This window comes from Haliaeetus albicilla, chromosome 20, assembly GCF_947461875.1.
Source record: "Haliaeetus albicilla chromosome 20, bHalAlb1.1, whole genome shotgun sequence".
NCBI lineage: Eukaryota > Metazoa > Chordata > Aves > Accipitriformes > Accipitridae > Haliaeetus > Haliaeetus albicilla.
This window is the reverse complement of record NC_091502.1, coordinates 18,938,974-18,954,132: the sequence shown is the minus strand read 5'-3', so window position 1 is coordinate 18,954,132 and position 15,159 is coordinate 18,938,974. Positions and strand designations below refer to the sequence as shown.

Here is a 15,159-nt window from a genome sequence, read left to right as displayed (position 1 = left end):
ACCTTTCTCTGTGCAACATAAGGGGTGATGTAAGGCTGATAAAATGATATTTTATCTTTGGCCACTGTTATTGAGGTGGGCGATGCACAAAATGCTTTGCGTACCCAAAACACACAACAGGCCGGTCTTGTACGAAGCACTTCTCCTCCGTTATAACAGAACAAGAGAGAAGCACTAGCAGATTTTGGCCTAGCAAAGGATGCCCCTATAGACACATCACTGCTAAGTACGTCCCAGTCCTTTATGTCAGCTCCTTTCCTAAAAGTCATCCTAAATTTCACTAACTGATATAATGAGCGGGTCTGCTTATGGGAAAAAAAAAATATGAATATCAGTATTTTGTGCTGTTTCTGTTGATTGCCACCTTTGGATAAAACTGCAAAACCACACCTATTTGAGAAAAGGGACACAGCAGGTTAGAAGGCAACTGTCCCCACAGCTGATAAACACAGTCAAGACGCTGCCCTGCCATAGGCTTCGTACACACTGGGCGAGTTAGATAATGGATTCTCTTAGTTGGGGCAGGGATGGGAGAGGAAGGGAAAATGCTAAAGAAAAAAAGAGTTTGCAAAAGAGAATAGGAGTTTCCTTGTTAATGCACACTCGCTCCCTGCCTTGTAATATAAGGTAGTGGTGAGATTGCCCAGCCCTCTTGCCTCCAGCTGCAGGTGTGAATGATGTTGCTAATCACTGAGGCTTAACTGATGTTAGCAAGGTCATTAAGCATAACTTTTACTTCCTCACAGCTAAGTTGTGTGAATACATACATTGAAGAAGGTGCTAAATTATTCTCAGGGTCTGTGCTGAGGGCCAGACAGAAAGCTAAAATATGCTGAATACTTAGGAGACAGTGCTTGGAAGAGACAGCTCTGATAGAGACCCTGTGGGGGAAACGCCTGTCCAGCCAACCACTTAGCTAAACTAAAATGTTAGAAATAACAGTAACAAGACTCCAAATACGAAACAAAAGGGACTCCATTTATATATAAAACTAATTTCTCCTGTGTTTTCAACTGTCTGTGTCTTTCAGACAACACATACAAGTTCTTCTCTAAAAGCACTCCTAGCACTCGTTGCACTGAAGCATAACACAGGATAAAGTGATCAGAGCTCAGCCAGATCCTATTTTCTATATAAATTTTGCTAGGCAACTGGGGATGATCCACTGGGAAGAAATGCACATTTTTTCCAAGGATCTAATCACATCCGAGGCTCCATTTCTTATAACATCTCTCAAAGGGCAATATCAAAACCTCAGCAGGAAATAATTTGAATGACTAGCAAATGAAATGAGCTATTAGATATCGTTTTTCTCTTTTTTTGGGGGGGTAGGTGATAAACATAATGTACACAAGTATAATAGGAAATGTATCAAAAGTTTGGTTTCATTTCACCCTGCTGTGAGCAATTCTGTTATTTCTTCTTACATCTGAATTAGACAAGTCATTCTTGAGAACTTAAGCCTGCCCACTCCCTGAAATACACTTCTGTATATAACCTAGTCCGCGTACTTTTTGTTTACTCTTAATTAATAATTTCTTAAAAATACATACCTTTTTTTACTTAGCACTAGCTCTTGTGTAGACTCTCCTTAAAATATGCTGCAGGATTTTCGTCTCCGCCTTTCTACTATCACGATGTTATGAATGCAATGAAATATTAAATAGACATGTTTTTACATGACAGAAAGTCTTTTACGCCTGAAGTCAACAAAAAAAGTATTCCCAGCCTTGGACAGGAAAGAAAACCTTCAAAACGTTACCATGTAGTAGTACATTGATAACTTATTTTCTAGAACAAAGAACCAGTGGTTTAACATGATTTAGATCACACAGTTCCTCACATCATTGCAAGGAAACGGTTTGGCATGTACTTTTCTGAAAGTGTGATTTTGCCAATTCTTATAACTATAAGCTGTCATTAGATATTTATCTTTTGATTCTTTTAGTTACCAGTCATGACCTGGCATATAGCAATGCATCCATGTACAAATTCAGCAATACAAACCGGCACAGAAATGAAAAAAACTTCTTCATGCAGAAATGGCACATGCTAGTACATGTGTTGAGAGGTATGGGAGACTTATAAAGAAATATTATTTCTAAACAAATTTCTGGATTAACGAAATGCTGCTTTATTTGGAAACTGCACTGAGAAAATTTCATTTGCCATGCTTGTTAACAATGGGGCACAATTAGCATAATCCCCTCAACCCATTAAAAAAATGCAAACATCAAATAACAGAAATTATAAAAATGTCTTCCTTTAATTATAAATTTTGCCTTTTTCAAACCAGTCACGGCTAAGCTCAAGAGATACTCAGCTAACACAGTATAAGTGAAATCCTTGAGGGAAAGCCCTGTGCAGTCAGGCTGGCACCAGCCACTTGGCAAAGCACAGCAAAGCATCACAGCTTCGTCTTTGAAAACATGTGTGGGTGTCTGTGGCATTTTCCTTGAGGAAATGGCACTTACAGCGTGCGTAATGAATAAGGGAATATGTTAAATTTATGGGAAGAGATAGTCCTTAAAACTGCTTATCGCACTAAAGAGCACAACCTGCCCACTGATTTATTTTCATTCCACGTAACACAAGGAGGCTTCTCGGAGGCTGTAGGCGCACTAGTTATCGTCGACAGTACAGTAAAATCATCACGGCAGCCATTTCAGCAAAACTCAAAATAGCCAATAATCTCTGAAACTCCTCCCTTCCCCCAAGTCCCCTTCCAACACTGAAAAAAGTGTCAACAGCCATCGGTAATGACAACCCTCCACTGCATGAGTCCCCCCTTGTCCAACACACAAAAACCCACAAATGTACCTGTTTGGATGCACAGACCTTCGAGGCTCTCTCCCTAGCAGAGGAGCATTCTCTCTTACTCATGATCATGGTATTTACTACAGCATAATTTAAAATTTCCTGGTTCCAGGTAAGTCACAAAGCTAAGCAGTCATCCACTGTTTATCGGCTTCTACATACAGAACAGGGTCCCTTCAAATTACTAAAAACACAGCGAGGCTTTGTGTAGAGCATTGTCCAGTTTTTACTTTCTGTAGATGGTCAAACATTTTCAATCAAAATGTTAAGTAGGATATTGAGATTTTAAGAGAAAAAACCCTATTAAAATGTAAAACCCACACCCAAATGCTGAAAGTTTATATACATGTGGGCATGTATAAGCACTTCATGCAAGTCAGAGTGGGGTTTTGTCACGTGCCCATCTCTTTTCCCAATTAGAGCTGCCAGCCGGACTGTATCTGCCATGATGCAAATGCTCTCTCTCTCCAGGAGGGAGTGAGACCATGGCATATTCCAACAAATATACCCTAAACTGGGAACCCAGCCAAGGGAAGATGAAGAAAGCTGGAGACGTACAAATCCTAAGAGGCAGTGGGGAGAGCATTTACAAGTGATATTTTTGGCTTTCAGACAGTATTTTTGACCATACGAATTTTTTAAGAAACATTATTTCTCATGGAAAAGGTAAATCAACTTTTTTAAAAAAAGGCAGGGGGGCATCTTCTATTCATTTACTAGGCACTTTTATGGCTCATATTTCTCAAGGAAAAAACTGCTTTAAAAAGTAACAGGGAGTGTTACTTCATTCCCTGCTCTTTGCTTTGAGTTTGCTGCCTCTTTGTCAAACCTGCTGAAGGCACTGCATGCCTGAAAGACAACCTGTTTTTTCCGGCTGTTTCAGCTGATCTAATAAAAGATATTAGCTCTCCCTACAAAACTGGCCTCTCATGGAATATTATTTCATTATAGTGTACTTTGGTCTAATCTGCTACAAATGTCGCAAACTATATAAATAAGAAGAATCATGATATCCATTTTGAAACAAGCTCTGTCACTTTATCCCCATTCTGAGCAAAAAGCACTTTAAATAAAGAAGAAAAAGAAGAACAAGAACATGCCTGAGCTGCAGAAATGTGGGTTATAATGTCAGTGAAACAAAATACACACTGCACCCTGCCCATCAGCTGCTGCACTTCATACCAAAGTGCCGTTTATTGCTGTCACGGCACACTCTACTCTGCGTACCACAACGGGCAAGGCTGCAATCCCATTCACATTTTGGAAAGTCATTTCCAGCCTGTGAATTCCCTCCTACAGTTTCTCCTCGCAGCGCTTTAGTTAATACTGAGATAATTGAGCCTCATTAAGAAAAGCCACGTTCAGCACGTAGCAACTGCCATTTCAAATTTCACTCAAAATTCGGATGCACTAGCAATTCATTTACCTTGCAGCATCTTAAACTCTATAGAGTATTTAAGGCATTTCTGCCTCGCCACCTTTTGAAATTTCAAAGCCCGATAAAAGAAAAAAATTGGGTTGTAATTACAAATTAATTTAGTGGACTGACACTCACAAAAAGATGCCTTTATATTAAAAAATGGATTGCACTGGCAGTCTGACTCCATTCACATCAGGAACTTGCCCCCACATCTGTGTTCTGCACTGGGTATCCACTTTTCTGAGGCATGGGATTACGAGGTTCATAGCCCAGTACAGAGCTGTGATTAGCATGCAGTTTTGTGTGTCATTTAAGTACGTACAAACTGCATAGCCATAAACATTTTCAGCTAAACTTTTCTATTCTGCTTATAGCAGATACCAAAATATCTATTCTGAGAAGTTGTGGAAACCTGCTGTTGGCCCATTGTCATGACATGGTGCTATCCGTGCAGGTTCTGAGGTTTGGTTTGTTTCTTTAAAGGAAGAAGTAACACTTTTGCAGCTGCCACATACCCGTTTTTTTCACAGGAATCCTATTTTTGCTGCTGATAACTGTATAGTTGGTTGGTGGCAGATTTTTATTAATAATATTTATGATTTAATGGGACAGATCCCCAGGGGAGGACTGGGGCAGAGAAGAGCTGTGGCTGCAAGATTCCCCTCAAAAATTCTTGGATCACAGACTGGTTATATTTCGTTAGGGTGAAACCCAAATTCTCCAGCTACCACTCGATGCATCAGGGAAACAATGCACATATGAAAGTCAAAGGACTGGATGAAGCAACAGGAAGGTGTGTGGCACACGAATGCAGAGCTGGGTTGCAAGGGGCTGTAGGGAGTTGATGCTAAAATTTGTGGTGTAGGATTTGCTTCACATGAACAAGGCCAGCACTGATTTTAATGCATCTTGGAATACAAAAAGATTTTGGAAGTCAGTTGCTGTTTCAAGGAAGTCTGAAGTTTGGGGTGAGGACATGCAGCTGGTGAAAAGTGGGGTAAATATACTTACGGAATGAAGGAGAAAAAATAATGCAATAAAGGAAGTGGGATATCTTAACCAGAACTTCAACACTAATATCATGCCAACAAGGAGCTATACAATATTTGCTGTGTAAATGGGTGAAAATGTCATTTAACCATGTTATTTGATCATGATGACATTTGCAATGTTGTGGGCGTTTTAATTAACTCCCATAGAGTTAACTGCTGAGCACAGAACAAATTCTGAGCAAGTGATGGCCCCTCTCCCTTCCGATTCAAGCTTAGACAAGGCACCTGTAGAAATAGCAGACAGGTAGGAAAGACCAAGGAATAAGGAGCAATACAAGGTAGCAGGATAGGTAGTCTTCTGAATAGCCCAGTAACCACCACTGCTGGTGGTCTTTATGGCAAGAGAGAGCTGCATTTTAAATCATACCACAGCCCCAGTCAATGATGAGACCTCTACTGAAAGCAAGCCCGCTTCTGGATTTAAAAGGAATGTTAGAAGTGGAGAGGGTGCACAAAGCAAAGAGCCAGACAAATGCAAGGTTTCAAAACTTGAACTTAGAACAACAGATCAACTAAATCAAAGGTTCAAAGGTGCCATGCTCATTTTCTGTACATATTTGCACACAAAGAGGCAACAACGAAAATGCATACACATTCTTGCTCTGAAATGAAGGAGGAAAGGGAAAAAAAAACCAAACAGGAAAACGCACTAAATTATGAAATCATCACAAAGTTGAGCTTCATTTTCACAAACAGCACAGAAGGAGTCCATGGACATCCAAAGGTAGAAGCCGAAAAATTTGCAGACTATTTCAATCCCAAGTTTTGGTTTTGGCTTATGTTAACTTCTGCATAGGAATTATTCTAAGAAATTCTGAAGCATCATGTGGGAATTGGGAGTGCAGAAAGACAACTGTCCCTTCTGACCATAAAGTTTATAAATATCAGCAGTTCCTACAGAAGTTTTTCCTATTTTTTTTAATGTTCCAAATTTGAAATATATTTTTCCTAATTAACTACCACATTTTTACAACCTGTTAAAAAAGGATCCCCAAAAGAAACCTTTCAAATCTACTTTTAAGATATTTTAACTAGCAATAGTTAAAGTGTAGTAACTCATAATTCCAAGTTGAAGTGTCTCTGCTTTTCTCTTCTGTCCTTGAGGGAGAAGTTTCAATGAACTGGGAACAAAACAAGATGATGTTTGGTAGGGATTCTTCAGTAAAACTTGAGTGGCATCTAGGGGTTTCCACTATTGCCCCCAGGGAAGTGCAGGCATGCATGAAGAGCTGGATGTGCTCTTGATGTGAACTCTCTCATTTCTTTAGAATCCATTACACACCTGAGCTTGTTAAAGGTGCCCATACAAAGGAACCAGAAAGTCCAGCCAGACTTTGTATATTCATTGCTTGAAGCAGCTGTGTACCCCTGCACAGAAACTACCACAAGAATGGGACTTCCCTAAGCATCCCTAAGCAAAGATTAACAGAAAACTGGTGAAACTAAGCAAGGACTTGCTTCCCTAGGCAAAGATTAACAGAAAAATGGTGAAACACAGGCAACTCCAGAACAGCAACTTTGCCTTCTGAAATAGGCAAACACAGCATATAGATAGTGATTACAAAACCAGAAATTCGCCTGGCAGTCCACTCAAATACATATCCTAGAGCTTTTCTATCTTGTGACTCTATTTGCAAAGTAGAGAGTAGCTTTTTGCTTTTTTTTACTACATTCATTTAGATCCCGTCAGCTGCTACATGTTAATGTGCTCCACAGGTTTCATTCCTGTAGCTCATAAGGGTATTTAAAACATCTGAGGCACGGCAAGGAATCCTTCAGCCTTGTATTCTTGGATCAGCTCTTAACTACAGCAACATCCACACATCCTGTGCATATTATATCAAAGGACAAAAATAATTTACATCACTCAGCCATGCCATTTTCTATAATCGTTACATGATTAAAAAGATCCTGGAATATGCAAAAAGGTGGAAGTTTACAAATAACAGGATGCATGAAGAAAGTACTTCAGAGTAGGAGAAAATTTCCTTCCAGGCAACTTTCTCACTTAAAAATCTTTTTTCCCTGTAGAGGTAAAACTCATTAACTGTTCAAATTGGAGTTGACGAAAGTTATACTGTTTTGGTACTAAGTCAGCTGGAGTTCAAGTAATGTAAAACAATCCAGGTCTGCAGCCAAAAATTCAGATGTGTTCACCTTCAGCCTTAATTCTTTAATCAAAAGAAAGGGGCTTTCAGCATTGACCCAGTAAACTAAATCTGTTCTCCTTTTTCTCCATTCTCTTAATCCTTTTAGTGAGCTTGTTTGCAGTCATAAATAAAATAATTAATGAATGTTAATGGCAACAAAGAATAAAACTAGTATTCCTTACGGCACACTTTAGCTAATTATATTGTTAAGGCATTTTAACCTCCCAGTAATGTAACAGTATTACTTTTATTACTAATGTCAAATTATATAAAATGAAACACAATTAAACCTTTTTAGCACTCAATTCTGATATCTTCCTCAGAAGTGTAAGTAGAATTCACTGACAATATAAGAATCAGCAGTCATAAAATCTAGCAGGGGGAAATAACATCTATCCCATCCCTGTCTTCTGCTTCCAAAACCACATGTTGATTCTGCTGGAACAACCAACAGTACCACAACATTAACACTTCTACACCCTGGCAGAAATCTCATGGAATAACCAAACACAACAAAATACATGTTACTATGGAACGAAAAAGGCCGAAACCAAACAGAGCTTGAGGTAATAATAAAACAGTTGACCAACTGTTCATCACCAGTGACTATATATTTTTAAAGAAACTCAGTAGCAGTTATAGTGATCCTGGGACAACCTTGTCACATCCTGCGGGCAGACTTTGTAGTCTTATTATTCCTTCTTGTCAGCTTCTGCTTCACACATTTGTCCAGTCTGAATCAAAATCTACTAAGAATATAGTAGATACTGACTGAATGATCCACTACTTCAATATCTCTAAAACTGTCCCTGGGGTTACTGACAATAAAATATTGCTTCTTTGCTAGCTCCTACACTTGCTGATAAATTCCAGCTAAGCGCAGCAATGCACAGCGAGCCTTGGGATGCTTCAGGCATTCTCTAAACCAGGAGCTGCAAGGGCTTAACAAGGTCACATAGATACTCCTGAACAATTTGACAAACCCTCCCAGCCCAGCAAGTTTAGATCATTCTTCCTTCAGAGCCACTCAAAAGGTATGTTTATTTTCATCTGGGAAGCATGCAAAAAATCCTTAGTCAGCTTTCAACATCCCAAGCAACTGCCTTAAAATTTCTCTCTGTTTAAAAATAAGAAATCTGGGGTGTGTACTCTAAGCTGTCTCAGGTTTTAGTCCACAGAGAATTAAACAAGATCCATGCTTTCATGCATTTGCCATGTTCCAGAAAATTGTTGTTTTTAACTGAAAAATGTTCCCCCCCCAAAACTTCCTGCTCCAAATCTGGACCTTCCAGAAAAAGGACTATGACAATATATCTGACATATAGATATGATTTATCTATATATCTATCTGACAAAAATTCACATTGTACCACATCAGATTCAAAATAAGGTAGTCACTACCTAAATGACCTAGCAACTGTGTTAGAATTAAGCAAAGATACGTATTTTCTGATGAGACCTAGAGTTTACTAGAGTGATGCAGACCGGTACGCCATGATCTGTCTGTTCTGGCTCTAACTGGAGAGTTCCCGCACACGTCAACACCTCCTGTTACCATGACATTTAGTAACCTATAGGACAGAAGTCTCAGATTCAATGGGTGGTATTAAAGTGCTCTTATGGCATCCCCACCATAAATACCATGCTGCTCAGAACGGTGGACAGGCCTTGCAGATGTCTCTAGGATCATACGCAATTACACAGCAGGATGATGTCACTACAAGATAAAAATTACCGTGGAGAGCAGAACAGCAGCAGTGTTTTAAACACAGTCCCACATCAATTTGTACCAGCAACACACTGCAACATAACAGCAATGTTTTATTGCCGTATGGCATGCAGTTCACCTTAACACCTCTGAGTGCTCCGTATTTGTTTTCCACAAAAACATGCTGCTTGGCTTCAGAAGTCTGTTATTTCGGCATCATCAATATCACTTTCTGTCTCGCACCCCGAAGTTTGTCTAGTGAATGAGACACAATGTCTTGATACACTGCCGTGGGTTTTTTTCACTGCTGTCAAGTGGTTGGACATGAGGCATGGCCGGTGGCCTCTCTTTTTCCCTCTGGAGGTGCCAGATGAAATGTCAGCTTTAAGACTAAACAAGCAGTAGTACTTGAGGCAGCAGCAAGGACAGAGGAAGCATAAGGCTGATAGATGACAACGCTGATGACAAACTAGACAGTAAGTGGCACAAAAAAAACCTTGCAAAAAACCCTTTTGTAAATACTAAGCCAACAATTTTTTCTAAGCTGAAGGAGAAACAGGTGACCACAGAGATAGGAGAGAAGCAGAATAAAACAGGTGTTTAGAGGGGAGGCTAGTAACAAGATCAGATTATTAGCTAATTCATGGATCTCACAGCTCTGATCCGGACACGAGCCATTGCAGGGACTTCAATGTTACTGCAGGGTTTAAAGCTGCCATCCACCAGCTCAGCTGCAGTGACTGCCAGGCAGCTGCAGAGGAAGACACGCTGACTTAGCTCTGAGCCACGGGGCTAAGCCAACCCGCAGGGCTTCACGTTTGAATTACCACAGATCGGCCACTGTAAAACCATTCTAACTTGGGTGTCTAAGTCACAGAATCATAGAATCATTTAGGTTGGAAAAGACCTTCAAGATCATCAAGTCCAACCATGAACCCTGCCCACTAAACCACGTCCTGAAATCCTGACAGGCTAACTAAGCTGTGGTCTAGAGCCGGAGGTTTCGTCTCTGTAATATGATGAACTAACTGCATTAATAGTACGAGCCACCACAATGCCATAAACTGTTTTGTTAATACAACAGGGGCTGACTTACGTAGTCACATGTCAGCACAGGGATAGTAATTACATTATCACAAAACCATTCTTTAAGGAGGTCTGTAATAGCTGTTCTACTATTTGCAATACCCAGTGCACATGACAAAAGATGGAAAGCTCACGTTAGGAACTTTCACATGGGAAAAATCACAACTAACTGTCAATTAACTAAACTAACTACCTCTGAGGTAGTGATGTATATATGTAGACTCTCTTTACAATGAATGAAGCCTGCCTCATCTCATCCTAAACTAGACACATAAACAGGTCAGAGGTCTACAAAGGGAGCCATGGGAAGTATTCCAGGTGAAAGTATTTGCTACACAGGCATCTGAGGGCACATTACAGCAATACCAGTGCCTGTGTGTCTCTGTTTTCTGTGACAAACATGAAAGCTAAGCACAGTACAGTTACTAACACCACCATAACACAGATGAGAAGTGAAAGAGCTCAGATTTGTACTGGAAATTTATCTAAAGGATGCCACTGCCTACATAATGGGAGGGAATGTTGTTCCTTTATCCAAACCTGCTTCTGAGAAGGGCAGGTTCTCAGCTGTTCTAAGCTCAGATAGTACCATTTGATTTCAATGGAGCAAGAATACATCAGTTAGGAGTCTGGATTACCATTTGGTTTGCAAAGGTCTCAGAGCTACCATTTCTGAGGTTTCTTCCTCTCTTCCCTACTTTTTCTGTCCTACGTTTTTCATTATTCAAATCATTGCTTTAAAAAGCAAATAACAGTATTGCCTGAAAATCTACTAAATATCTGCTTCTATGCCAAAAATTATTTCTAGAGCGACGGCCTTTTTCAGAAGCTGCTTCTTGCAGCTTCTTCTATTGGACATTTAAAATTATATGCACTGGGATATGGGCAATAAATGACTTTCCGTAACAGCAACTTCTCATCAGGAGATGATAATTCTATCACCCCTTATCTTTTCTCTTGACGCGCAGTTGCTTTCCCAACCTACAAAACAAAGTCACTAAGGCCACGAGGTATTCTATTAAATTTTCAAAACATAAGACTCAGTGTCAGAGACTTGACCCAAAACATAACTTGCAGAATTGGTTTGCCAGCAGTGTGTATCCCCCCTCAAGTCCTTACAGCTAATGGCAGGAAATTGTTCCTTCACATCTCCCAGGTACAGGCAGCAGAAGCTGAAGCCAGCAACAGGAGAAACGTCTAAATCTAACCAGCTCTTCTCTGCATTTCACAGTGTATCTGCACTCTTCTTGCCTCCTTTTAATTTAGGCTTGTAATTGAGTTCTCTGAAATAAATTGTTAACTTTCTTTGGAGTCAGGCATAAACTGTCAGGAATGTGAAAATGTGATACAAAAGAGAATTTGAATAAATAGGATAAAGGCTGAGAGAATAGGTCATGAGAAGAGCTCAAATGACACTATGTCGCACAAAAACTTCTCCAGCCTAATATTCTGTCTGCAGAAGCAGCCATTAGAGCATGCTTAAGAAAGATTATAAGGAACGTGGCAAATATAATAATCCTTCCTCAAACAGCCAGAGGATTAGAGACCATTAATTGTCACAGGGCTTAAGGGACCGAGTGAGAACAGGGCTCCATGGCACAGATGCAGCATAAAGGGTTGGGTGAACTGTCTGCTTCTCAACAGCACATTTGACCCGGGGAGAGATACCCCATTTAGCAAAACTACTACAACAAATGGTCTCTGTAATGTGACAGTGTCCTGAATCTCATACAGTCCTACCTAGCCAGACCTGCCTCTCAGAGGACAATATAGACACTGAGTTGGGAGAATAACATTTAAATGCTAATAGAGGCAATTCACGCCACAGAAGCAATCAGAAAACTTAAAAGATGTCGCTTCTTTGGGAAAACTGATTTAGTTAGCACTTCTCCACTCCACTTGTCCCAATAGCCTCCTGTCCTCTCCCAGGTAGGAATGATGCTTAACAACAAAAGAGCCATCATACTGGGGCAGACCAGAGACTAATTAGGCCCATAATCTGCCTCTGTCTGGCCAACACCCTATACTTCGAGCACGAACAGAACATCAGGGTGATTAAGGAGCACACATGTATATGGCACTGCCCTCCTAACCTTTGCCTATTAAAGGTCCAGCGACTTCCATAGCCAAGTACGCAGCCAGACCAAGTTCAACGGATATTCATGGACTTATTCTCCCTGAATTGGTCTAATCGCTTTTAGGGCGACAAGCTCATTTGACTTAGTTCCACAAACACACAAGCTGATACAAACTAACATGAAAAACATTTCTCCATAAGAAATGAACAAGAAGGTGTTGCGTATTTGTCTTCTTTGCAAGGAAATGTTATGCTAAGCAAGAAAAAAGTCAGCCACCAAGGAATAATGACAACTATCGCTTGAGTATACAACTGTCACAGGGAGCAGCGAATTACCATTCTCCTCTGCAGGGAATCCTGGCTTACACTCCTGGTCTGGAGGACATTCAAAGAGCAATGGAAGAGCATGGAAGAACATGAAAGCAACCTGTAATCTCAGTGTACCATAGGCGTTAATTAACCTGGCTGCCATCCAAACTGCTGGCATCAAAATCCGCTTATCTGGGAGCTGCACATTTCAGCATTTCTGCAGGCACTACTACGCAGAGAGGCACTGCACTGCACAGGGGTAGCAGGCTACCGAAAAATAAGAAAAAGAGGCAGAAACGGAGGAACGCTGAAAATCGTTACAGTGCCATCAGAAGATCTGTTAGTAGTTGGAAAAACTTGTTACCTGAAGAAATGTACATCTGAATAAAGCAGGGGTTGCATCAAGAATGTAATAAAAACAACTTTGGGAAAACAAGCATGAACGATCTCTAGTGAGAATACACCACAATCAAGGTACAATTGTACTGAAGCCAGAAAGGGATAACAGTTCAAGTAAAGGTATTTGTCTCTGAAAAGGAATTGTTTTTCTACATACCTGTCCAGTCTCCTACTACTTTAAGGTGGACCCCAAACGTTGCTTTGGTATCTGTAGGGCACTAAAAATATTAAATATATTAAGGACCACTTCTGAGTAACAAGAAAATAACAAAATGCATTCAAAGTACAGTTGTTAAGACAGAACCTGATGTAAATAGGTCATTCCTGAGCAGTCATACCCTTTAAAAAGCAAGTCTAGCATCAGTACAGTTCAGGAAGCCAAGCATGGCTAGTCTCCCCACAGTCTTAACCCTTTCTTCTGGTCACAGAGGAGTTTGGGATGGGCTTGTCTTGGGAGGGTGAGTTGGAACAGCCACTTCACTAGGCATTACTCAGCAATGATACCAACTGAGGATACAACAGCACAGAAATACTCCCTCTACTATTGACACTTATCATTGAAAATCAGGAATTGCCCCATCACTCCTAAAACAAGGCATTTAAAAGACTTCTGGTTCTTGAATGTCAGGGCACATGTTTTCAAGTTGATCACTCACACAACTGATGCTTTCTTCTAAATGGAAACTGAAATTTGCTGCATTTCACAAGAGCTTAGAGTTTGCAAAGGAGAAAGACCAGATTGCATGGCACATCATAAAAATCACTTTACAGCCACCATTCTCTCACTCTGCACCTATGCCCTCGCCTCGGGGCTACTTACTTGTGACTATCAACACAGGAATGATATTATTCACAATCTTATCCACACTATGGCATCTAAAAACCTCCAGTCAAGCCATGTCAAAAGTCTAAGGAGCCCCCTCAGTTTTGTTCTTTGTTAGCTACAGGGAGATTTCAAATGCACTGTCCGGACAGCTTTTGCAGGTACACCAAATGATAAACAGGACAAGCAACCATTCTTCAAGAAAAGATTCTTCACTTTCCTTCTATAAACCAACACCATTGGTTTCTTTTTGATAGAAGATATTACTACTGAGTTTTGATGCCTTTCTTAGAACCTGTTAATGACTGATCCAAGCTCCATCACGAATCTAACAAACACCCAACAGATGACACTCCTGTCTTTTTTTTTTTTCTACAGCTACAGACAAATATGAATTCTGAGGAGAGGGCTTAAATTCAAGGAACACATCTATATTATAAATATAAGAGGCCCAGGTAAGGAATCCAAGCACCAAATACTCAATCATCCATCATGCTTGTGAGGACACTCCTTGGCTCTGTTCTGGACCATTACCATTACCATTCCCAAGATAATCTGTTAGGCAGTGGGAAATCGCTGGTCTCAGGTCTGAGGATCGGTTCCTATCAGTTCCTTATTTAGCAGCAGACACAGATAAAAGGTTAGTATTCTCTACGCCTTGGCAAGCCTAGAACAGGGAATACAATGTCCCAGCTAGTCACTCCATTTTCCTGATGGGGAAGCGCATTCTTGTGAAGAGTACCAATTACTAGACAGATTAATATTCAATTCCTTGCCATCTTTAAAGTCTTCCTATAAAAATTTGGTACAGAAACTTAATCAGAATTATTTCAGCAAGCCTTAGCCTTCAAAAAAATGGCATCAAGGGAGGGATGCGGACAAACCTCCCACAACAAGGCCAGTATTTGCTGTGGCTTGTTACAATGTCCGCCAACAAAAATATCAAGACCAATTCTCCATATAAAAGTAGGTAAGCAGTCTCTCAGCTAGAAAGTTGCATACTGGCAGCAAAAAGATCTGTTCTCCTGGGGGCTTCTATAAGAGCATTTAGCAGAGTTTATTTTTCAGTCTAGGCTGTCCCAGGGCTCTCTGTGTTTCACAGGAGGTTGAGTGATTTTCTTAGCCCAACTATGCACTGTCCCAGTTCAGCATATCTTCTATAAAATTGTCTGTCATTCCCTCCTTCCATTAAAGTTAATGGCAGAATACTCCTTGTCTCCAGCCAGAATAGGTTCAAACCTGTTATCCTTTACATTACCCTTCTGACTAACTCCTTTCTGCACTACTTTGAAAAATTATCTAATAAAAAAGAGATTTA

The 15,159-nt window shown here is 40.3% G+C and overlaps 1 protein-coding gene across 6 annotated transcripts in view; it reads right to left on the bottom strand.

Annotated features, from left to right (window-relative positions):
• NOX4 (NADPH oxidase 4) overlaps positions 1-15,159 on the bottom strand; it is a 112,503-nt gene that overhangs the window by 51,127 nt on the left and 46,217 nt on the right. For all 6 annotated transcript variants that reach the window (XR_011328998.1, XM_069808428.1, XM_069808426.1 and 3 more), the window contains one exon: positions 13,176-13,236. Coding sequence is in view for 5 of the 6 variants with exons in the window: in XM_069808428.1 (XP_069664529.1) it covers positions 13,176-13,236 (61 nt within the window). In the remaining variant the exon portion in view is untranslated. The remainder of the gene's footprint in view (positions 1-13,175; positions 13,237-15,159) is intronic.